This window comes from Mustela nivalis (assembly GCF_964662115.1).
Source record: "Mustela nivalis genome assembly, chromosome: 3".
Lineage (NCBI taxonomy): Eukaryota > Metazoa > Chordata > Mammalia > Carnivora > Mustelidae > Mustela > Mustela nivalis.
Window position 1 is genome coordinate 30,489,253 of NC_139022.1, and position 26,308 is coordinate 30,515,560.

The 26,308-nt window shown below is 44.9% G+C and overlaps 1 protein-coding gene across 1 annotated transcript in view; it reads right to left on the minus strand.

The window, feature by feature from the left end:
* The window catches only part of LOC309861055 (uncharacterized protein), a 68,395-nt gene extending 42,317 nt beyond the window's left edge, over positions 1–26,078 (minus strand). Inside the window, exon 1 of the mRNA XM_082723498.1 lies at positions 25,566–26,078. Coding sequence (XP_082579624.1) covers positions 25,566–26,052 — 487 coding nt within the window. The 5' untranslated portion in view covers positions 26,053–26,078. The remainder of the gene's footprint in view (positions 1–25,565) is intronic.
* Positions 26,079–26,308: the final 230 nt, after the last annotated feature.

Genomic DNA, 26,308 nt, shown 5'->3' on the forward strand with positions numbered 1-26,308 from the left:
AACACCTTAGTGGTAGTAAGCACATCCAGCACCCTGTTTCTGATCTCTAGTCCTATTGCCTACTAAAAAGAACCAGAGCTCTTCAGAGAAATGGCAGATTCTAGGCTGGGGCAGAATACACACAAGAGGGACTCCTGGGTGGCTCAGTTGGTTAAGCAGCTACCTTTGGCTCAGGTCATGATCCCAGCGTCCTGGGATCGAGTCCCACATCGGGCTCCTTGCTCGGCAGGGAGCCTGCTTCTCCCTCTGCCTCTGCCTGCCATTCTGTCTGCCTGTGCTTGCTCTCTCCCCTTCTCTCTCTCTGATAAAAAAAAAAAAAAAAGAATACACACAAGATGAACAGCATCTTGTTACTCCAACAAATAAGGAGATAGTTAAAAATGACAGGCACATGTCACAAGACCACAAGTCAGCTTGACCACCCAATTTAGGCTCCATAATAATTACGTACAGTAAGAATTATACACCACTGAAAATAGGATTTTGTGAATCCATACATATACAAACAGGGGAGAAAGAGAGGCCACTTATTTACAGCAGAATGCCAGGGCTAGCTGGTAAATGTGGGGAGAGCTGAGTTGAAAAAAGAAAAAAACAAAATCAGCATTCTGTAACTATCTGAGCAGAACAGATCAGGGTAGAGCAATCACTGGATTCTAAGTGTGGGGTGAAATTTTGAGAAGGGCCAGTATATACATGTGAGCTTGAAATATTCCCCCCAGAATGAAAGGGAAGAAACAGTAATTACACACTGGAAAAATCAGATAATACCTTGGCCAAGTGTTCTAAATTAAGATCAGCAATGGTGGCAGAGGCACATCACATGCTCCAGAAATGACATCCTGAGGATGTATCACCTATGAGAATGCATAGCTTCAGTATCACAAGCAAACATCAAGTAATCCAAAATATGGACTATTCTACTCCACGTAGTATTTGTAGTATTCTTCAAAAGTATCACTTTCATAAAAGACAAGAGAGGCTAAGAAACGTTCCAGATTAAAAAAGGCTAAAGAGACTAGACCACTACACTTAATACCTGACCTACAGTTACTCTGTACTGGAAGGAAAATTATAAAAGAATAATTGTGCCAACTGACAGAACTGGAATACTGACTGCAAAGTATCAACTTTAAATGTGCTGAAGTTCACAGTTGTATTGTACTCAGGCAAGAGAATATGCCTATCCTTAGTAAATGTATACTGAAGTATTTAGGGGCAGGAGGCCATGACCTATGCATTATCTTCAACTGGTTTAGAAAAAAAATCACATGTATGAAAGAGCAAGAGAGAAGACTAAATGAAGTGAATATGAGTAAAGGCTATCTTTTTACCATTCTTATTCTTGACATATTTCTATATATACTTAAGACAATTTTCAAATAAAAAGTTAAAAAAAAGGTCAAAAAGTAAATTTAAAGTTCCTTTAACTGTACCTTCCCCTCCAGGTACCGCTTTTACCATCTGCTACCTGCTTAGTTATCTCTTGAAAAAGTGGTCTTCATGTCCATCTCCTCTTGTGCCTCATCTACTCAGTCTGACTTCTCACACTCAGACCACACTGCATTAGCTTCTTTGGGGCCAAGCACTCACTCCCCCACCTACTGTCTCTTAGATATTCCTGCTTCCCTGTTCCACTTTAAACCTTTCCCCTCTGACTCTACATATTCTCCCTAAGCATTTGGATCTATATGGGTGGTTCCTACCATTCCTACAAGCCACCGCTCAGATCACCTCTGGTCCAGACTGCTCTCTGCAATTATAGACTCTCATGTCCACCTCGTCTTCCCCTTTGTCTAAATTAGAAATGGGCTTTTCTCTTCGCCTCACCCTTCCACATCCAAAAGAGCCCACAACACCAGCTGATTCTATTACCTCAACAGTTCTCAAGTCCCTACCCCTAATTCTATTCCTACTGCTAAAGGCCTTAGTTTAAGCCTTCCTAAATTATCCTTCTGAACTTTTGCCATAGTTTCCCTATCTTAAGTATTGAAAATTGCACACCTGGTCACTCCCTGTATCAAGTCTTCCCAGGCTACGTAGTTGGCACTTGAAGCTTTCTGCATCTGGCCACCTCAAGTGACTTGCTGACACCAAATGGGCCATGCTAACCCACCCCTAGTACTGCATTCACTGATCCTTGGCCCGGCTGGACCCTTCCCCTGACCTTCTCTGATAAACAGGCTAATTCTTCATCTACTTCACACTCCCTGGGATTCCTTGCGTGGCTGCTGACTGGTCTGGTTTGGTCTGCACCACACGTATTTTACTGCTTATCGTTATGACCTAAGCAGACACCAGGAGTCTCTCTGTTTCAGGCAAGCTTAAATTAACCCCGTTTGGATGGAGGCACAGTGTATAATATTACCCGATACAGTTCACCCAACCTCTTAATGACTGAAGTCAAAGCAAATTAATATAAATGTGCCTCTTCACTGAAAACTGATTGTTTGCAATGAGATTCATATTAACCAATGCTGAGTCTAAGAAAAGGTCGATCAAAACACAGGCAGAGATGTGCCAAGACATGAAAAGCCAGAAACAGGATAAATGCTACTGCTTTGGTCCTAATGTTTGTGTCTCCTCCTCCCAAATTCATGTTACAATTGTAACCCTCAAAGATTATGGTTTAGGGGCAAGGGCTATGAGAGGTGCTTGGGTCATGAGAGTAGAATCTTCACAAATGAGATTAGTGTTCTCATAAAAAAGTCATCCCAGAGATGACTTGGCACCTTGTCTTGAACTTCCCAGGCTCCAGAACTCTAAGAAATAAATTTCTGCTGTTTATATACCATCCAGCGTGTACTCTGTTATAATAGCCCAGATGGATTAAGATATCTGCTAAAATATAAAGACAATCAAGAGTTTCTAATAAAATATTAAGTTATCTTTACAAACAATAAAATGTATTCTAGTATCTGTTATCTTTGAGGCTTATTGTTGCCCAAGAATTTAGATTATGACCCATATCCTGCTTTTTTCCCCAGGCACTGGTTTGGTCCTAGGGATGTAGAGATAGGTAAGATCTTGTCTTCAAGGAGCTGGCAGACTAGCAGGTTTGTAGGAAATAAAAAACCAGCAAAAATAACAGCAATAAACACATGATAAAAATGGCAAAGGACACACATGACAGAGGAGAGGGAAAGGGCTGACTCTGCCTTGAAGGACTAGGAAAGCTTCAGAAACAGAGTAGTTCCAGCAGAGGGAGGAACAGGTACAAAGGAACTAGTGGTCACTGCTCTGAAGCAGAGGGTGGTGGACACAGCTGAACAGGTGGGCAAAAGTAAGGGCAGCACCCGGCTCTTCACACTAAGGAGTCCAGTCTCGATCCTGAGGAGTTTTAGGCAAAGGAATAGCAAACTCAGATATGCATTTTGGAAGATCACATATTCTTTTGAATCAGGGGTTGGTAACCTTTTCTGCAAAGAAAAGGAAAATATTTTAGGCTTTATAGGCCACATATGACTCTGTCACTAACTTTTGTTTGCTTTTAAATATCCTTTTATTTTTTAATTTTTTCAGAGACAGCAAGTGTGAGGGGCTGGGTGACAGGCAGAGGGAGAAGGAGAAAGGGAATCTTGAGCAGGCTCCACGCCCAGCATGAGCCCAATACGGGGCTCAATCTCATGACCCTGCAATCATTACCTAAGCAAGAATCAAGAGTCGGTCGCTCAACCAACTGAGCCATGCAGGCAACCCTAAACATCCTTTTAAAAATGTAAAAACAATTCTTAGCTTGCAGGTCATACAAAAACAGCTATAGGCCCAGTAGTTTGCCAACCTTTGAATCTGAATTCTGAATCAAGTAATCAGAATTAATTTAGGATGATGTGACAATGGCACTGTGGCTATGTTAGAAGTTTCTATTTTTTTTCCTTCTTTTTTGGTAGACTGAAGTATGCCAGGATGAAAAGGCATTATGTCTGAAATTTCCTTTAAAATTCTTTAATAAAGGTGTGCCCAGTCAGTTAAGCATTTGCCTTCGGCTCGGGTCATGATCATATGGTTCCTGGATCAAGCCCCTCATCAGGCTCCCTGCTCAGCAGGCAGTCTGCTTCTCCCACTCCCTCTGCCTCTTCCCCTGACTCACATACACTTATGCACGCTCTCGCTCTCTCTGTGCCAAATAAATAAGTAAATGAGATAAATATATAAATAAAATATTTTTTAAAAATTTTACAAAATAAAATAAATAAAATCTTTAAAAAAATTTTAAATACTTTAATAAAGAAAAAATTAAAAGGGAAAGGTGAGACAAATGCAGCAGAATCATAATAATTATTGAATCTGAGCTATGGGTGTATGGGGTTCATTGTATTATTTTACTTTCCTGTGTGTTTAAATTTTTTCCTAATAAAAATTAAAATAAATAAAGATCACTCATACTAGCTGCAGTGAAATGAACTGAAGAGAAAACTAAGTCCTGGAGTCTGAAGAGGTTATTATAAGCCAATCAGGACTGACATGCCCTATCAAAATACCAGGAGCATTTTTCAGAGCTACAACAAATAATCCTAAAATTTGTATGGAACCAGAAAAGACCCTGAATAAACAAAGCAACCTTGAAAAAGAAAAGCAAAGCTGGAGGCATCACAATTCTGGACTTCAAGGTATACTAAAAACCTCCAGTGAATAAAACAGTAGGGTACTGGCACAAAAACAGACACATAGACCAATGGACCAGAATATAGAACTCAGAAATGAACCCAAAATTATATGGTCAATTAATCTTTGACAAAGCAGGAAAGAATATCCAATGGGAAAAGACAGTCTCTTCTACAAATGGTACTGGGAAAACTAGCCAGCAACATGCAAAGAATGAAACTGGACCACTTTCTTACAACACACACAAAAATAAATTCAAAATGGATGAGGCGTCTGGATGGCTCAGGTGGTTAAGCATCTTGATTCTTGATTTTGGCTCAGGTCATGATCTCAGGGTCATGAGACGGACGGAGCCCATGTCAGGCTCCCTGCTCAGCTCCCTACTCAGGGAGTCTGCCTGAGATTCTTTCTTCCTCTGCCCCTCCCTGCTCTTATGTGTGTGCTCTCTCTCTCTCTAAAATAAATAAATCTTTTTTAAAAAAATGGATAAAAGACCTAAATATGAGACCTGAAATCGTAACAATCCTAGATGAGAACACACATAGTAACTTCTTTGACATCGGCCAGAGCAACTTCTTTCTCAGTATGTCTCCTAAGGCAAGGGACACAAAAGCAGAAAGAAACAATTGGGACCTCATCAAAATAAAAACCTTCTGCACAGGGATGGAAATAATCAATAAAACTAAAAGGCAACCTACAGAATGAAAGAAGACATTTGCAAATGACATATCTGATAAAGGGTTAGTATCCAAAATATATTAAGAACTTATAAAATTCAACACCCCCAAAACGAATAATCCAATTAGAAAATGGGCAGAAGAGATGAAGAGACATTTCTCCAAAGGAGACACAGATGGCCAACAGACACACAAAAAAATGCTCAACATCACTCATCAACAGGGAAAGACAAATCAACAGTACAATGAGATACCACCCTACACCTGTCAGAATGGCTAAAATTAACAATACAAGAAACAATAGGTGCTGGTTAGGATACAGAAAAGGGGGAACCCTCCTCTAGCACTGTTGGTGGGAATGTAAGCTAGTACAGCCAGTGTGGAAAACAGGATGGAGGTCCCTCAAAAAGGTAAAAGTAGAGCTACCCTATGACCCAGCAATTGCAATGCTAGGTATTTATCCCCAAAGATACAAAAATAGTGATCGGAAGGGGCACATACACCCCAATGTTTATAGTAGTATCATTTACTTGAAACAGTTCAAGTGTCTGTCAAATGATGAACAAAGAAGTGGAATATTACTCAGCCATAAAAAAATGAAATCTTGTCATTTGCAAGGACATAGATGGGCCTAGAGTATTATGCTAAGTGAAGTAAGTCAGAGAAAGACAAATACTGTATGAATTCACTCATATGTAGAATTTAAGAAATAGAACAAATGAGTAAAAGGAAAAAAAAAAGAGAGAGAGAGAGAGAAGCAAACCAAAAAACAGACTCTTAACTCCAGAGAACAAACTGATGTTTCCAGAGGGAAAGTAGCTATTGGATGAAGGGGGAGATAGGTGATGGGGATTAAGGAAAGCGCTGGTTGTGATGAGCACCAGGCTTTGTAAGGAAGTGCTGAATCACTATACTGTGCACCTGAAACTAGTATTATACTGTATGTCAACTCACTGGAATTTTTTTTTATTATGTTATGTTAGTCACCATACAGTACAGCATTAGTTTTTGATGTAGTGGTCCATGATCCATTGTTTGCATATAACTAACAGGAATTTTAAAAAAACAACTTAAACAAAAAGGGGAGGATGCCTGGGTGGCTCAGTTAGTTAAGTGTCCACCTGCCATTCGGTTCATGATCCCAGGGTCGTGGGTTCAAGCCCCATATCAGACTCCCTGCTCTGCAGGAAGCCTGCTTCTCCCTCTCAGGCTGCCCTTGCTTGTGTTCCCTCTCTCACTATCTTTCTTGTCAAACAAATAAAATCTTTAAAAAAAAAAAAGACTGATCTGTTAGCTAAGTCACACATCCTGGATGACACAAGAAAACAATCACTCTGAAAGCACAGACTGGAAAGGTTTAAATTTTTATAAGTTCTACAAGCTGGATGGGAAACTGCTCTTAACTCCTCTCTAGCTGTCAGTAGGAAGCATGACCCAACAGCCAGCTTTGGAATACCATCCACTCCTTCCAAATTACACATGTCCCACCACCTCTAGACACCTCTCTGCCGTTGTTCATGTTCTATCAATGCCCCAAAAACCTGTGTACAGAGTAAGAACCTGCCCCTCGTTCTTGCTGTCGGGGGGTTTGGGCTTGGGACGATGAGAGGGGGCAAACCTTCTCTCTCTGCACAGGCATCCGCTTATGTATTTTAAACATCTGGGTGGTGTGACTACTGAACAGGTTAGCCCACAGGAGTCATGAGTCAATTCTCCCCAGCCTGGACAACCCCTAGGAGAGCTGTGGCTCATTCTGGCCGAAAAACCCTGCCATTCACAGGCTGCAACAAGCAACACATTGGCAGCTACTCCGTTCCAGACTACTAAACACACTCCACAAGTCAACCTGCCGTCAAGGGTGACCCCTGGGTTCTGTACCTTAAGTTCTTGGATGTCCCATTTGAACTGGAAGCGACCAGAGAAAGAAAACGAAAAAACACGGCGTGTGCGCACACAACGCTTACTAATTCAGAAGGAAGGATACCGAGGACGTTGGAGGATGAGACGGATGAAAGACGGAACCAAGAAGTGAGAGGTGTACAGATGAAAAGGGCGAGAATACGGTGTGGGCTGTAGGTGTTACTGCATCTAGCTCACAAATGCACTACAAATGGTTAACAGGAGTGGGTTCTATTGCTTAAAAGCAGAAATAAGGACTATAGGCGATTTTTCCTTAAAGTGAAAAACGGAAACAGAACATTCCCATACCTGGTAGCGGTGAAGAGATTTCTAGTCATCCTGGGGGAAAAGGTAAGCAAAGGACACTCTGAAAGGGAGGCTGGAAGATTTTCGGAAGCTAAAGGGGCAGAGAAGGGCAGGAAGGCGGTCAGTCACAGAGTCCGTTGGCGAGGCTCGCACACCCGCACGGCATTATAAACGCAAGAGCCGGGACGGAAAACCCATCGGCTCTGCTGGTTCTCGGAACCCTCGGGGAGCTGTCGCGGTCACGACCGGGCTACTGAACAGCGCATCAGTCACAGGCTGAGCTGGGGCACGACACACACGGCCCTGGTCGAACCCTTCCCTCTGCCAAAACCCTTGCTGACGCATCCCCTAGGAGCCGCCGAGCGGGCCACCGAAGTAACAGCAAACAGGAAACGGCCCGGAAGGCTCCGAACAGAGCTGAAAACTCACGGAACATTCAGAACATGCAAACAATAGCCAGGCCGCTACCCCAGCGCCAGTTTGGCGTCTGTCTGCTCGATTTCGAAAGCTGCGTGTCTTCGGAAGCACAGCGAGAGGAAGGCAGGCAGGCGACGGGTCTGGCGCGCACCCGCCGCCCGCGCGGAGGGCCGGGCGCTCGCGCACTGCCGCTGGCGGGGGTCGGCGCCTGTGGGCCGGCTGCGCGCGGACACAGGGGACCGCCCGGGGATCGGGCTTGGGACGACGAGCGGGGCCAACCTCGCTCTGCACAGGCATACGCTCATGTGGTTTGAGTACCTGGGCCGCGTGGCTACGCACAGGCGCGCCCGCAGACTTGGAGATCCCCTAACGCAGCACAACCCTCGCGCCCTCCGAAGGAGCCCGGGGCCGCGGGTCCCAGCGCCGGGGAGCGCAGCGCACGCAGCCCCGCACCTCCCCGCCGGCCGCGCGTCCGCGGGCCTCTTGCCCGCTCCCCACCGAGGCCGCTCGGCCGGCGGATCCTCCGCTGCTCCCCCAGGCCAAGGGCCTGGCAGCGGCTCCCCGGGCCCCGAGCCTGGGCACACCATGCCCGCAAACGTCGGGGAGAAGGGAGGCAGGCGGGGTGGGGGCTCACATCAGATCCCCCCCGGGGTCCCTGTAACGCCCACCACGGTCCAGCCCTGGCGCCGAACTTCGCGGCAGGGCGCCCCGAGGGGGAATCCGAAGCGCCCCCGTCAGGCGCTCGCCCTCGACCCGGGAAGCCGCGAAGAGCGGAGACGGGACAAGCGCCAGGCCCCAGCCCGTCTCCGGACACCGGGCAGCCACAGCCGGCTCCGGCCGCTCCCGGACAGCCCGAGGGGGGGCCCACAGCGAGCCCGGTCCGCACCCGGGCCCGCCCCACCCGGCCCGAAGTCCTCCCACCGCTCCGCTCCCCCGGGACGTGCCTCCTGAGTGCGCAGGACGACGGGGGGCACTCCCGCCCGGATCCCGCCCGAGACCCGAGGGGCAGCGGGGACCCTGCCACCAAGAGAAGGGCGTGGCAGGCCAGGGCCGGGGGCGGGAGCACGGGCGGCCGCGGACTCACGTACTGGTTGTGGCGGCGCCGCGGGAGCCCTGCCGCCGGAGGGACAAAAGCGCGGACGGTCCGGCCGGAAGGGCCCGCGCTGGCTGCAAGACACTTCCGAGTCCTCTCTGGGAGGCCGGAGGACAGACTCGATGATCGTTCGGGTCTGGGCACGTGACCCAGGGCGCGCGGGGAGGGCGTGGGCGCGGAGGAACATAGGTCGGTGTGTAGCCTCCCGGCCCCAGGAGGTGCGGCCGAGGGGTCTGGGTTGCCGGGACTTTATAGCCCGCCAGAAGTCATTGTTTATGTACCACACCCAGTGCTCCATGCAATACGTTTCCTCCATGATACCCACCACCAGACTCACCCAACCCCCCAAGCCCTTCCCCTCCCAAATCCTCAATTTGTTTCTCAGAGTCCACAGTTTCTCATGGTCTCCCCCTCCGATTTCTCCCAACTCACTTCTCTCCATCTTCCCGTGTCTTCCCTGATATTCCTTATGCTCCGCAAATGAGTGAAACCATATGATAGTTGACTCTCTCTGCTTGACTTATTTCACTCAGCATAATCTCTTCCAGTCCTCTCCATGTTGCTACAAAAGTTGGGTGTTCACCCTTTCTGATGGAAGCATAATACTCCATAGTGTATATGGACCACATCTGCCTTATCCATTTGTTTGTTGAAGGGCATCTTGGTTCTTTCCACAGTTTGGCCACGGTGGCCATTGCTGTTATGAACAATGGGGTACAGATGGCCCTTCTTTTCACTACATCTGTATCTTTAGAGTAAATACCCAGTAGTGCAATTGCAGGGTCACAGGGAAGCTCTTTTTAATTTCTTAAGGAATCTCCACACTGTTTTCCAAAGTGGCTGCACCAACTTGCATTCCCAGGAACAGTGAAAGAGGGTTCTCTTCTCTCCACATCCTTTACAACACCCGTGGTTTACTGTCTTGTTAATTTTGGCTTTTCTAACTGGTGGAAGGTGTATCTCAATGTGGTTTTGATGGCTAATGCTAATGTTTTTTCATGTGTCTGTTAGCCATTTTTATGTCTTCTTTGGAGAAGTGTCTGTTCATGTCTTCTCATTTTTGGACATGATTATCTTTTTTGTTTATTTGTTTAAGATTTGAGAACACAAGCAGGCAGAGAGAGAGAGGAGGAAACAGGTTTCCTGATGATCAGAGAGCCTGATGTGGTGTTCGATCCCAGGATCCTGGGATCATGACCTGAGTTGAAGGCAGAGGCTTTAACCCACTGAGCCACCCAGGCACCCCATGTATTTTTGAGTCTTGAGTTTGAGGAGTTCTTTATAGATCTTGGATATCAGCTCTTTGTCTGTAGTGTCATTTCTGAGTATCTTCTCCCATTCCGTAGGTTGCCTCTTGGTATGGTGACTGTTTTCTTTGCTGTGCAGAAGCTTTTAACCTTGATGAAGTCATCAAAAGTTCATTTTTACTTTTGTTTCCTTTGTCTTTGGAAACATGTCTTGAAAGAGGTTGCTGTGGCCGATGTTGAAGAGGTTACCTCTTTCAAGACATGTCTCCAAATGCTGACATTTAAACAAAACTGCTTATTTCAAATATACACAACGGACTCTAAATCCACAATTTAATACTATCTTTTGCTTTTTTTTTTAGACTCTATTTATTTATTTGACAGACAGAGATCACAAGTAAGCAGAGAGGCAGGCAGAGGGAGAGGGGGAAGTAGGCTCCCTGCTGAGCAGAGAGCCCAATGCAGGGCTCGATCCCAGGACCCTGAGATCATGACCTGAGCTTAAGGCAGAGGCTCAACCTGCTGAGCCACCCAGGTATCCCTATAATTCACACTATATATATAAATTCGCTTTTTAAAAAAATTTTTATTTTATTTTTATCCCCAGGGGTACAGGTCTGTGAATCCCCAGGTTTACACACTTCACAGCTCTCACCATAGAACATACCCTCCCCAATGTCCATAACCCCACCCCCCTTCTCCCAACGCCACCCCCCCATATAATTAGCTTTTGACAGAGATTTTACACCATTTGGATTTGAAATGCTGTAAATTTGAATCTTTTTCTTTTATGTCCCTCAAATATTTTCATTCTCACTGAATGTTAACCTAATGTAAAATAGTTTAATGCCTTAAGTTTTATTGTTTAGGAAATGTCTCTGTAATGAAATTAGAAGTTTACATTTTTTTCCTCACTCAAATGTTCTTTTCTGGATTTTTAGCAAAATTATATATAATTGCTAAATTTTAATATCAGTCCTTAGACAAAGATGAAATGTTTGGAAGCAAACTTTTACTAAGATGGATTTTTAAAAACAGTTCAAGTCATGCAAAGTATTTGGGTGGATTTCACTTCTCACTGGAGTGAGCCCATGTTCAGCATCAATTTTGTGTCTAATTTTCACTTTTTATACATGTAGGTGCAGGGTAAATAGAGGGAATAGAAGGCGTTTCCTTGGAGCTATGGGTTCTTGATCACATTTGGCTCTATGCCAAAACCAGAACTTGGTTTTGCTTGGGATCATGATCTCAGGATTGTGAGATCAAGCCCTGCATGGGGCTCCCTGCTCATCCTGGAGTCTGCTTCTCCTCTCCCTTTCCCTCCCCCCATTCCGTGCATTCTCTCTTTCTCTGTCTCTCTAAAATAAATCTTAAATAAATAAATAAATAGGCACATGTAGGTAATGCCCTCCATATAGGGCTTCTAGCACAGCTCTAGAAGTTGCTTCAGGCAGTCCTGATGACATGCTGCCAGAAGAATTCACATGATGAACGGTTGTGGTGTTACTTGCCACTTATGGCAGAGAAGACTGGGTTTTTCTTTTTACGCAGCAAGGTGCCTAATGCTTACTTCCAGATTGGGAGGTTTTTCTCACTGGAAGGTTCTATGTGTGTAGGAGGGATCATTGGGAAGCCACATAAATCATCTTAATTACAGTGATTTTTACTTTAGGTGGTAGTTTTTCCTCCATGAGCATTGTCATGCTTCAGGCATCTTTGTTTGGCCTTGTCTCTACACACACAGGCTGGCCTTCTCCAATACCTGTCTCTTCTAGATATCTACAAATCAAAGCAAAGTGTCTGGCCCTGCACTGATCAGTATGCAAGCCATTTTTTACATGTGGGTATTAAGCACATGAAACGAGAAAAAAAAGCACATAAAATTTGCCTAGTCTAGAGGCGCCTGGGTGGCTCAGTGGATTAAAGCCTCTGCTTTCAGCTCAGGTCATGATCCCAGGGTCCTGGGATCGAGCCCCACATTGGGGCACTCTGCTCAGCAGGGAGCCTGCTTCCCCCTCCCCCTCTCTCTCTGCCTGCCTCTCTGCCTACTTGTGATCTCTATCTGTCAAATAAATTAAAAAAACCTTTAAAAAAATTTGCCTAGTCTAAATTGAGATGTGCTGTAAATATAAAATCCACATCTGATATCTAAGACTTAGTAGAAAAAGAGATTGTAAAATAGTACTTTAATATGTTGATTACATGCTGAAATAATATTTGGGGTTTATAGGGTTAAATAAAATATATCATTAAAATGAATTTTACACATTTATTTTTATTTTAGGTGTGTTTACCAAAAAATTAGAAATTGTTTATAAGATGGTACAGCTCTAAGAGCCCAACAAGTACAGCAATGGTTTTGTCCTGAGTTTGCTCTTCATTTAGAGCTCATCTACCTCCTTTGAAGTAGTTCAAGTACAGATTAATGTTAAGCGCCAAAGGAGCTTAATACCAACTCCACTTTTAGTCATTGAATTTGCTCAGTATTATTAAAAATCCCCCTCCACTCTAACATATGTATCAAGCTCATTATGTAAAAATTGGAAAAGAAAGAAAAATTAGAAACACTAACCACTTTTACTCCTGTTACCTAGTGACAACTACTTGTCAATGTCTTAATCAACTTCCTTGTCTACCAAAATGTCTACCAATTTTCAGATGTTTTTCAGATGGTTGTAATAGCACTACATCTGTAATTCTTATCGACTCTTTTTTTATTTTTATTTTTTATATTTTACAGTATCATTTTCATTTAACAACTCTTTGTGATATTCCATTGAACTATGATCTCCTTAACTCTTCTGTGGTTGATCTTTGAGGTTCTTTCCAATTGGGTCTCAATAAGTCAATCAATGCTGTAATAAATAGTATTCAAGAGCTTTCCTTGGAACAGTTGGCAAGAAGAATGGAGAATCAGACAAGGGTGTAACCCATCACTACCATTATTTCCTACTGCAGCTGGATAAGGGGGGAAAAAAGCAGAATATAAATAATGGAAAGCAGGAGTATAATTATCCTATTTGTAGATAAAAGGGTTTTATTTATGGAAAACCAATGAGACTCGTTCAAAGAAAATCCCTAGAATAAACAATAAAATTATCATGAGGAATCAATATTTTCCTTATATACAAGCTACAATGAAAGTAATGGAAGGAGAGATTACATTTACAACAGAAGTGAACAAGCAAAAAACCAAATACCCAGGAATCAAGAAGACACATCCAAGACCTATGTGAAGAAAAGTTGCAGTGCTCTAGGAATCACAAAAGATGAACTAAGCTTATGGAAACATTCTTGGATGCACAATCTGCATGAATGGAAAGAGTTGTTATTAGAATGATGTCATCTCTTTCTAAGTTAATCTATAACTATAATAATAGCAACAAAATATTCAGCAACACGCAAATGATTCTAAAGTTCATGGGGGAAAATGAAGATCATTTGTTTCTAGCTAGAAAGTGCCTTGAAAAAAAAAAATACAAGTGATGGGGTTGGGGCACTATTATAGCATATTAACAAGCTGGTGTAATTCTGAGACACAAAGTCTAAAAATAAACCTGTCAGGTATTTAGTATTTGAGAAAGGTAGCATTTCAAATCAGTGGGGGGGAACAGAGGATGTAAGGACAACTATGAAGAATTAAGGAAATATAAGTTTGGATTCAAACCTCAGTCTTTATATCAGGATAAACTCCAGATGTATTGAAGACATAAACTCTGTCCACATTGTGGGGCACCTGGGTGGCTCAGGTTATGAGACAGGGTCCTGGGAACACGCCCCACATTGGGCTCCCTTCTCAGCGGGGAACCTGCTTCTCCCTCTCTTTTTCTTCTCCTCCCCTGCTGCTCACATGCTCATGTGATCTCTCATGAGTAAATAAGCAACTAAAAAAAATGTGCCCACATTAATGATCCATAAGAGTAAAAACATACTGCTGCTTCTTCCACCTCCATAAAAGAATTACGGGAAAAAAGAACCAGAGACACACATACACAGGAGAATTCTTTGATCATTTTGGAGTGGGGAAGGTTTTGTTTTCTTTTCTTCCCTGCGATAAGCACAAAATCCAGACACCATAAAAGTAAAAACTTATTAATTCATATGCATAAAAATAAAATGTTTTTGTATGGCAAAACCACCATACGTTAAAAAAAAAAGAATAACTGGGAAAAAAATATTTGGGTCTTATATTGAAAAGGGTAAATTAAAGAGCTTGGGAAGATGTCAGACTAGGAGGACCCTGAGCTCACCCCTGCCCACATTTAGAACTAGAGATCATCCAAATCCAAGTCAATCAACCAGAAAGCAATCTGAACACTAGCAGAATAAACTCCACAACTAAGTATCAAGAAGACACTGCAGCTGAAAGGTTAGGAAGGTCAGTGCTGTAGAGGGAGACTGCCTGCAGGAGGAAGGGAGCTGCGTGCATGGAGAGGGCAGAGAAATGGGCCCCAGCACCGGGCAGCTCACATGGGTTAGATTACTCCCTATAATGTTTGGCTGTAAAAACCAGAGGGGTTGAATTCCTTGAGTTTGTAAAAACAGTGGGACTTGGAACAGGGAACTGTAAAAGTCAGCTCACTCAGCACTGGGCAGGCAGGGAAGGTGAGTGACAGCTGGGTCACTACTCTTTAAGAGACAGCAGACTGTGTGGAGAGACCTTTGCAAGAAGCCAGGGGCAAACAGGAGACAGATCAGAGAGTCCAGAGACTTCTACAAAAAATGGGGGAACTGGTAGGTTCCCACTCTCCTCTCATTCCCCAGAACAAACCTCTGAGGGAGGCAGGGCTGCACAGACACGTGCTTCCTAACTTGCTAGTGGTGCACCAAGCCCACCTGTCCTCCTAAAGACTCACCCAGTCAGCCCCGGGCTCTGAGAAAAATTATTTTTTTTAACTGTGCCAGCATCCAGACCTGTCACCTGGTGCACAGCTGCTATACCCAGCATGCCCTGTCCAGCCTCCATGCCTCACCCAGCCAGGCCTCCCTAGCCCCCACCCTTTACCATACTCAGCCATGCATGTGCCCCACACGCAGTCCTTACACAGCCTCCACCCACTGTAGTGATTCGGGGGATCTAGTACAGGAGTAGGACCCAAATTTTGCTAACACTGTGGCCCCTCTCCCCAATTCCCCAGCAACCATGCCCCCTTAGAGCTGGCCCGCCTGGATCCTCCTAATGCCACAGAAAGCAAGCACAGCCCCCAACAGGAAGATAGTACAGGCAAGGGCATTGAAAAGAAAAGTGACTCAGGCATATCAGCTGGGTGTAAGCAACACACATAGGATATTCTCCTGAGATGCCAGGTTCTGGGGGACAGGGCACACTGCACACCAGAGCACTCTAGGACCTCTTCTTCATAAAGTCATCACTTTCAAGAGTGGAAACTTAGCTGACTTTTTTTTCCTTTTAAGATTTTATTTATTTGTCAGAAGGAGAGAGAGAAAGTGAGCACAAGCAGGTGGAACAGCAAGCAGAGGGAGAAGCAGGCTCCCTGCTGAGCAAGGAGTCCTACGCAGGACTTGATTCCAAGACCCTGGGATCATGATCTGAGCCGAAAGCAGACGCTTAACTGACTGAGGCACCCAGGCATCCCATATAGCTGACTTTCTTGACCTACATAAACAGAGAGGCAGACAAAATGAGGAGACAAATTTATCCCAAATGAAAGAACAGGACGAGGAGACAGACAGAAATCTAAATGAAACAAATGTAAGTAACATGCCTGATAGAGAATTTAAAGCAATATAATAAGGCACTCCCTGGATGTGAGAAAAGACTGGAAGACATGAATGAGACCCTTAACACAGAGATAAGGAAAAACATAGCAGAGGTAAAGGGCACAATAAATGAAAGGAAAACACACTTGATGGAATGAACAGCACACTGGAAGAAGCAGAGGAAGGAATTAATGATCTAGAAGACAGAGGAATGGAAAGAAACAAAGCTGAACAAAAGATACGGGAAAAAGAATTATGCAAAATGAGAATAGACCTAGGGAACTCGGTGACTGCATCAAATGTAATAACATTTGCATTATAAGAGTCCCAAAGAATAAAGAGGGGCACTTGGGTGGCTAAGTTGGTTAAGCATCCAACTCTTGATTTCAACTCAGTTCATGGTCTCAGAGTCATTAGACAGAGCGCCATGTTGGGTTCCCTGCTCAGCAAGGAGTCTGCTTGAGGATTTTCTCTCTCCCTCTGCCTTCCCACTCATGCTTCTCTCTTTCAAGTAAATAAATCTTTTTTTTAAAATGGGCAGAAAACATGAAAAGGCATTTTTCCACAGAAGACATACAGATGGCCAACAGACACATGAAAAGGTGCGTAACACCACTCTTCTTCAGAAAAATGCAAATCAAAACTACAATGTCACCTAACACTTGTCAGAATGACTAAAATTAACAACGTAAGAAATAAGAGGTGTTGGTGAGGATGTGGAGAAAGAGGAACCTTCTTACTGTTGGGGAGAATGCAAACTGGTGCAGCCACTGTGGAAAACAGCATGGTTGTTCCTCAAAAAGTTAAAAACAGAACCACCTTGGGGCACCTGGGTGACTCAGTTGGTTGGGTGTCTGACCCTTGTTTTCAGCTCAGGTCATGGTCTCAGGGTCATGAGATCAAGCCCTGCACTGGGCTCCTTGCTGATCATGGAACCTGCTTGGGATTCTCTCTCTCCCTCTCCCTTTGCCTCTCTCTCTCTCTCTCAAGAAACAAACAAACAAAAAAACTATGTTACAGTCCAACAATTGCACTACTGACTACTTACTCAGAGTATGAGAACACGAATTCAAAGGGATACATGCACCCCTGAGTTTATAGCAGCATTATTTACAAGAGCCAAGATATGGAAGCAGCCCAATTGTCCATCAATTAATGAATAGATTAAAAATATATGATGTGTATAAATATGCATATATGATGCAATTTTATTCAGCCATAAAAAGGAATGAAATCTTGACATTTGCAATGACATGGATGAAGCTAGAGAGTATTGTGTTAAGTGAAATAAGTCAGAAAAAGACAAATACCATATAATTTCACTCATACATGGAATTTAAAAAACAAAGCAAACAAGCAAAGAGAAGGGGGGGGGAAGAGAGTAAGAGAGAGAAATTAAAAAAAAACAACTCTTAAAGAAAACAAACTGATGGTTACTGGAGAGGAGAGGGATGGGGAAGGGAGGATGGAGGAATGATGGAGATTAAAGAGCACACTTGTCATGATGAGCACCAGGTATATGTGGAATTGTTGAATCACTAAATTATACACCTGGAACTAATAGAACACTGCTTGTTAACTAACTGGAATTAAAATAAAAATTTAAAAAAAGAAGGGCAAATGTCTCTGAAGCACAAAGAGCTCCTTCAAAACTGGTAAGCAAGACCAACAACCCAACAGAAAAATACGTTCACAGGAAAATATTCAAATGACTCATAATAAAAAATGCAAACCCAAAAAAGCACAGAGATACCATTTTTTCCTCTTATCAGAATGGTCAGTATCGAAAAGTTTGATAACAAGCTGTGGTCATCAGAACAGGGGGAAAGCACTGTCTTAGCCGGCTGGTGGGAGTGCTGACTTTATGAACCTCTAAGGAGGTACATGGCAGAAAGGATCACCACACACACACACTCTTTGCTGCATCCATTCTACTCTAGAAATTCACCATGTTGGTGTAGTTACACACTCATAAAATGGCATGTAGAAATATTTTTCACTGAAGCACTGTTAAAAGTAAAGATTGAAAAAAAACCAACACCTCTGAATGATCAAGGTAAGGAAGTGATCAAAGAAATTATGATACTTCCAAGTGTATTAGTTTGCTCGTGATGCCAAAACAAAGCACCACAGACTGCACGGTTTAAACAACAGAAATGTTGTGACTCAAAGTTTCGGAGGCTAGAAGACCACAAGCAAGGGGTCAAGAGGGCTGGTTGCTCCTGAGAGCTGTGAGGGAGTGTTTGTTCCATGCTTCTCATCTAGCTTCTGGTGATTTGGTGATGGTCTTTGGCGTTCCTTGGCTTGGGTATGTGACAATCCAAATTTGCCTTCACCTCCGTAGAGCATTTTCTCCCTGTATGCATATCTGTGTTCAAATTTCCCCCCTTTATAAGGAAACCAATCATGCAAGATTAGGATCAACTTACTCTCAAATGACCTCATCCTAAATAATGATGCCTGCATTGACCCTATTTCCCCATAAGGTCATATTCTCAGGTATTCAGACTTAGAACTTCAAAATAGGAAATTTCAAGGGGACATGCAATGGTGTTATGCCATAAAAAGAAAGGTGAGGCTCTTTATGAAATGGTATGGGAAAATCTCCAAGATGCAAAGAAATCAATATTCTAAATTACATTATGCTATACTTTGTGTAAGAAAGGATGAAAAGGAGATGTACATATTTCTGTATGTTCATAGAACAATCAATGAAAGTTTGCACCAGGAATCACCAACATGGGTGTCTGCGGAGAGGTACCTGAGCTGATGGAAGAGAAGAGTGGAAAGGAGAATTTTTAGTGCATATCTTTTTAATACTCCTTGCATTTCGAACCGTAAGAATGTACTATTTATTAAAACATATATTTAAGCATAATAAATCGAATCAAATTGCTAAACTACTCTCAAGAAGAATTATACCAATTTATGAAGCCCCCAACCATGAGTGCAGAGTGTCTTACATGCTTGCCTCCCCAGGATTGGGTTTTAGCAGATTTTTTCCTCTAAAATTGCAGGCAAAAAAAAAAAAAAAACAAAAAAACCAAAAAAAACAACAACAAAAAAAAACCAAACCAAACCAAAACCCCCAAAATCAAAAAACACCACATCATATATGATTGTTTAATTTGCTTACCCTTACAATGATATCCTCCAAGGGCCACCTTCCCTCCTTAGGTCAAGGATAGCCTTACCCTCTTTTGTGAAATTTTTGTCATAGGAACACATTCTGTAGCAAAGAGCTTCACCTTTTGAATTTGCCATAAATGCTGCTGTTTTTAATGTCAGTGAGTTCCCTTCACATATGAAAGATTTAAAGAGATATGTAAAAACTGTCCAGCTGCCAGAGAGATAGGAATGAGCTTGGAGTTCCCTGAATTATCAGTGGTTCTTAGGGTTTGCTCACAATCCCTGGAGAAAGATCTAGAAGGAATAGCAGCCCAACCACCATTCTCATTTGTGGGCCCTGTGCTAAAGGGGATGTGTCTTTTTTCCAGAAGTCTTGACTGAAACTGTATCTACGAAGCTAATTAATAGTAGTGAACACTTTTTGGTGCCTATTTTGTGCCAGGTTCTGTTCTAAGTGGACTATGTAATGGATACACGACTTATTTTTTTTTTTTAATATAATTATTTGTCAGAGAGAGTGAGCACAGGCAGAGGCAGAGGGAGAAGCAGGCTCCCCGCTGATCGATGTGGGACTCGATCCCAGGACACTGGGATCATGACCTGAGTTGAAGGCAGCCACTTAACCAACTGAGCCATCCAGGTGTCCCAGGATAACCTGTCTATAGGTGAGGAAACAGAGAAGGTAAGCAAATGCCCAAGGACACACAGTTGGGCAGTTTTGAAGCCGAGCTCTTTCATATCCTTCAGGGGCACCTGGGTGGCTCAGTTGGTTAAGCACTGGACTCGGTTTCGGTTCAGGTCATGATCTCAGGGTTGTTGAGATCCAGCCCCACATTGGGCTCCCTGCTCAGCGCAATGTCTGCTTGAGATTCTCTTTCTCTGTGTGTCCCTGGGGGCCACTCAATCAATCAGTCAGTCATTAACATCTTCCAAACGCTCTGTCTTGAGAACATCTTTGGCACCTGCTGGTCCAAGCCTGGCTGTCTGGTCTCCTCTTGGAGGTGCCATTCTTCTCCACTTGTCACTCACAGACCACAGGGTACCAAGACCAAGAGGCCATGGAGAGGTCAACTTGGCAGGAGGAAGGAAATGTTTTCTAAAAAGAGGCAGAACTGAACTTCCTGTGGTATACGTGGGTCAACTCAGTTATGGGCAGCTTTGGAGAAGTTGAAAATCAGAGGAATTGTACTTCATTTCCCTAATCTGGAAGGTGAGCTCTTGGAAAATGGCATCCTGCTCTAAGGTATTTCTCTTGAATCAGTGTTGGACTCTGGGTTTCTTTTTAAAAAAATTCTTTATTTAAATTCAATTTAGTTAACATATACTGTATTATTAGTTTCAGAGGTAAAATTTAGTGATTTATCAGTTACATATAACACCCAGAGCTCAGTCCATCAAGTGCCCTCCTCAATGCCCATCACCCAGTTACCCCATTCTACCACCCATCTCCCCTCCAGCAACCCTCAGCCTGTTTCCTAGAGTTCAACATCTCTTATGGTTTGCCTTCTTCTCTATTTTCATCTTATTTCATTTTTCCTTCCCTTCTCCTATGATCCTTTGTTTTGTTTCCTAAATTTCACAAATGAAATCATATAGTATTTCTCTTTCTCTGACTTATTTCACTTAGCATAATACCCTCTAGTTCCATCCATGTTGTGGCAAATGGCATGATTCCATTCTTTCCAATGAGTGACATTCCATTGTACCTACGTACCACATCTTCCTTATCCATTCATCTGTCAATGGACATTTTGGCTCTTTCCATATGGGTTCTGGGTTTCTTATGGGCTAGGTATCTGTGTAAACCAGCACTGGTATGTCACTTCCCTGGGTCTCAGCTTCCTCATGAAGATAGGTAGCTGTCCTACCTTATAGGGATGTTGTGAAACAACCTACTTTACAGAGTTGTGGTGAAAATGAAATCAGTATATGTAAAGCACTTACACCAAGACCCGCCATACTGTAAGCATTATATCAGTATTAACTACCATTGTTGCTGTGGTCACGTTCCTACAGACACGGGGTCTGGAAGGGAGTGGATTATCTCCCTCTATCCCCTGGGGAAGAGATGGAACCCAAGGACTCAGAGGAGACACTTTATGCTGGGTAGTCGGTTGACTTCTTCTCCCTGGATCTGGTTCTTTCGGAATCACATAGGGGAGCAGGCCAGGAGCTAGAAGGGTGCCCTGTAGGGATCACTTAATACTTCCCAGGGCCTGCGGGTGTTGAGTCTTATGAAACATGATAGCCTGGTCTTGGCTGAGCTATAGAGAATCCTGGTCAAGGCTCAGGTCGGTATTTGTGCCTGCACAGTGGGCACCATGATCCCTGCAACTCTGGTGATAATCTGTCTATGCAAAGAACTGTAACTAAGCTGGAGGGGACCCCAGTGTAGACATACACACAACCTGGAGGGACCCTGGGGGATATAGGGAATGTCCCAGTGACCCAGAGACAGGTTCTACAAAGTACTAGTACTAGAGGACTACAGGTACTAGAGGTACTAGAAAGAGGAAATGGTTTCATCAGGATGGGCTAGACCAGGTGACAGTAACACATAAACCCTCTATCTCCATGGCTAGACACAAGGTTTACTTGCTGCTCACACAGAGTTCTGTGCAGACCAGACTGTCCTTCTCCACCTTGCAGCCATAACATCTAGAATATGTGAACTTCAGTGTGTCCACTGTAGGGGGACAGGAAGCTGGAAGGGCCTATGGGATGTTTTTAAGGGACAGGCCCAGAGGTGCCTTCTATCCCTGAGCCCCACGTCTCTTGCACCAGAATCAAGTCACAAGGCTCCCTTCTAACTGCAAAGGAGGCTGGGAAGTGGAGGACCTCATGGATATTTGGCGAACACTAATAATCTTGTCACAGTCAGGGAATCACAAAAAGGAGAAGGAGGAAGGCCCTGTGGCCATGCAGACCTCTTATTAGAATCTCTCATTAGACTGCAGAGGGTTCCTTCCCCTCCAATGCCCACTTATGTTGTATCTTCTTTTTCTTTTTCTTTTTCAAAAATATTTTGTGGTTTATTCTTTGTGTGTTGCTGTGTGACATACTACTTCTCAAAACTCAGTGGGTTAAAGCCACTCACATTCATTATCTCAGTTTCCTTGGGTCGGGAGTTGAGAGCATCTTAACTGAATGGTTCTGACTTGAGTTCTCTCATGGCACAGTCGCAGTTGGCAAGTTGTTGGCTGGGGCTGCGTCCCCTCGGGGGTGCCCCTGGGGGTGGAGAATCTGCTTCCAGGATGGCTCCTCACGTAGCTGTTCTCAGGAAGCCTCAGCCCCTCACCAGTGGCCTGCTAGAGTGCCCCTCTGACATGGCAGCCCACGGTCAGAGAGAGCGAGCGAACGAGGCAGAAGTCATGGTGCTTTTCATGCTCTGGTCTCTGCAGCTGCACTAGGCTCTTCATTAGAAGCAAATCACTAAGTCCACCCCACCCTCAAGGACAGGGGACTTAAGCTCCATTGCTTGAAAGGAAGTCTATAAAAGAACTTGAGAACATATTTCAAAACCACAGCAGTCTTCCTAGAATTCATTTAAAATACGAATTTCTTTCCCTTTCCAAGAGCTGATTGCCGTGTTGTTTGTTTCCCCTATTGATTTGAAATATCTCATTTTATCACATAAATTATTCTTTAGAGGGGCACCTGAGTAACTCAGTCGGTTGAGCATTGGACTCTTGATTTTGGCTCAGGTCGTGATCTTAGGGTCATGAGATCAAACCACACGTCAGGCTCCACAATCAGTGGTGAGAGTCTGCTGGAGATTCCCTCTCCCTCTGCCCCTCCCCTGCTGTATCTTTCTCTCTCTCAAATAAATAAATAAGTAAATAAATCTTTAAAATTTAAAAATAAATCTTTAAAGATTATTATTTAGGGGGCACCTGGGTGGCTCAGTGGGTTAAAGCCTCTGCCTTCAGCTCAGGTCATGATCCCAGGGTCCTCAGATCGAGCCCCGCATCAGGCTCTCTGCTCAGCAGGGAGCCTGCTTCTCCCTTTCTCTCTGCCTGCCTCTCTGCCTACTTGTGATCTGTCTGTCAAATAAATAAATAAAATCTTTAAAAATTATTTAGAAAAGGGTCTGTTATGGGCGTGCTACTTGTTCAAGTAGCATTAATTATTGCAGCTGTCCTAAAACTAACCCAGACCACAATTCCTAGTATTCTAGCTTGAGATGTGTACGTGATTGCAACATACAGTACTAAGTGCAAGAGTAAAGTGGTAGCATGGGGAATTGGGAGGGGTGGATAGTAAAGCGTCCCCAGGAGAGAAAGTTAGCACCAACTATCCTTGAGGGATTGGTAACTGGAGCAGGCCAGGCAGTGATCACACCCAGGGTGAGGTAAATCATGTGGGTGCACGTGTGTGTGTTTTGAAGGAAGAGCTCCACAGACAGGACTTGGTGATAGATCAGACTGTGGGGGAGGTGGCAGGAAGAATTGCAGTTCGACTCCATCTTTTGGTAGAAATCTTAAATTTTAGGTCCTGGGACTTCATTCTTCGGGTGTGGGCACCATAAACGATCTGAATCATGAAAGCAACATCTCATCTACATCCTGCAGAAATGGCCCCTGGTCCAGTCTAAGACAAGGCACTGAGTGGGGCACTGGGTCAGAAAATGGGATGAGAGGGGAGGAGGGTAGCACAGGCATTACCTGTGAGCATATTCAGGCCATTTGCCAGAACCAGCATGGGAAGGTAAGGTGGGAGTCTTTGATTGCAAAGGAGAGGGACCTGCTCTGGAAATGAGTGGTTTGCCCTGGGATCTGGGCAGATCAACAGAGCCACAGAGACCAATAGTCAGTGCCAGGACCCCCATCTTCCCCTCTGAGAAGTTTCAATTCAACCATACAAAGGGTCCATGGCAGGACACCCTCCCCCAACCCCAAGAGACATAGAAACAGGAGAAAGAAAGCTGCCATCTGGGAATGAAACTGTTAAAGTTCAAACCTAATAATTATAATAATAAAGTTTTAATAAATAAAGTGTTTGTTTTGTACATGTTTAATAATAATAATAAACATAATAATCAAGTTTTACAAGCCAAGAAATTATCTATACAAATGTGATTGAGTTTATAAACATTCCAAGTCCTAAAGAAGCCAAGGATGCAGTTTCAGAGAGGGAGGGCTGGACTGGGATTTCTGTTTGAGAACTACGTCTATTACTGTTGTATGCCTCACTCCCTCCCTTCTCAGCTAGTGGAGCCCCCAGATTATAAGGGGTAGCAATAAGCCCAAACCAATCACGATTACTGTAAGATGACCAAACACAATGATTCTTACTCCCATTTTCTTGATATTCAATTTCCCCAAGCCCTGCCCCCCTTGCAAGCAAAGGCCAGGTGACCATTTGGGGCCATTGAAGTGTGTGAGAAGTCTGCTGTGGACTTCAGGAATGTTTTTTCTTAAACTATAGTAATAATAATAATGATAATAATAATAATAATAGAAATAACAACAACAACCAGCACAGAAGACAGCTGGCTGGTATCGCCTGTTACCTCTTCCACCTGTTTAAAGATCCTACCTAGATGTGCCTAGAGCTCATCCTGTCTTCCTCTAAGCATAAAGCATAAAGCGGCACACAGGGGTCTGCTTGGGTCCACTTGACTAGACCACAGAATGCCCAGATACTTGGTCAGACATTACTCACCTGTCCGCGAGGGTGTTTCTGCACAAAACTCACATTTGAACTGGCAGACTGAGTAGAGCAGATTACCCTTCGTGATTTGGGTGGGATCCATCCAATTCGTTGAAGGCCTGAATTGAACAAAAAGGCTGACACTTCTGCAAGGAAGAGAATTCCTCCTGCCTGGTGACCTTCCAACTAGGCCTTTTCCCATCCCTTTGGATTGTAACTAAAACGGTGGCTTTTTCTGCGTCTTAAGGGAGCTGACCTGAGCTGCACATCTTGGGACTTCCTGGCCTCCATCATTGCATGAGCCAATGTCTTACCTCTCCGTCTCTCCCCTGTTGTTTCTCTCTCTGAAGAACTCTGTCCAACACAGGGGGCAAGCCTGACTCTCCACTCATGCAAAGATAAAGATGCGCAAGGAAATGTGAAAGCTCTAGACCTAGAAGTGCTGGGAGAGCAGACAGAGGCTTTCCACGGAAACGCAACCCAGACTCTGCAGATACCAGGGGGCTGTCTAGCCGTCTCCAGGGCGGATGCGGCCTGTGAGCCGTCGAGGAATCCTTCGTGACTCCCTCTGAGCTGGGAGCTGTGCAGGTCAACTCGCGAAGGGCAGACCCGCAGGAGACAATGGCACACAACTGTATTCAAGTTCTGCACACAGGGGGATGCGCAGGGAGGAAGCGGGACTGCGGGCCGTCAGACCCGGGAGCACAGGCACGGCCCCCGCGGAGGGACGGCTTCGGCCTCAAGGACGTCGCCAGGAGCCGCGTGGACAAGCGGACGAAAGGGGCGGGCGTTCAGGGAAGCCCGCCGGCGCAGACTTACCGCGGTGCCAGCGCTGTCCCGGACAGAAGTCACTCCTCCCGACGCAGAAGCACGCCTTCCCGCGAGGACAGTGGTGCCCCGCTCCTGGGCGCACAGGCAGGCGGGGATCCTTCCCCGACCCGGGGATCAGCGCACATACTCCCCACGCCGAGGGGCCCGGTGTCGGGGCGGCACAGGCTACCTCCCTACCCATCCTAACAACTCTTCCCCGCGGGTAAGATACATCAAAATGCCACCCCGCCACGTGGAAAGTGTTCTCCGAAGAGGACCCCGCGGGGCGCGCACGGCAGGGGCGACTCCTCGGACGCCAAGCCGGGGGACGCAGAGCAGGCGGGGCAGAGGCACCCTCCCGGACAGGGTGCCTGGCCGCTGCCCCAGCCCCGCGCGCCGACCCGCAACGGTCGGAGCGCGCAGGCGCCCTGCGAGGAATATGCACGCGTCCTTCCTCCGCAGCCCCGCGGCCCTGCTCGCGCCCCGGACGACCCATGGTCTCCCTTCCAGTTTTTGCACACCCGGAACCAAGGCGAAGGGACTGCTGCGGAGCGCCGCTCGCGAGTTCCGCCGGCGTAGTTCCGGTTCCGCTCTAGGAGGGCGGGCGGACTGCCTCTCGCTGGTTCCGGCCGCCTTTGATCCGGAGAGTTTAGGTTCCTGGTCCGAGCTCTAGATGAGGGTGTCCTAGAGTTAATCGCGGAAGGGAGGGTGGCCGCGACACCGTTAGGACTGGTAACGGGAACAGGGGTGGA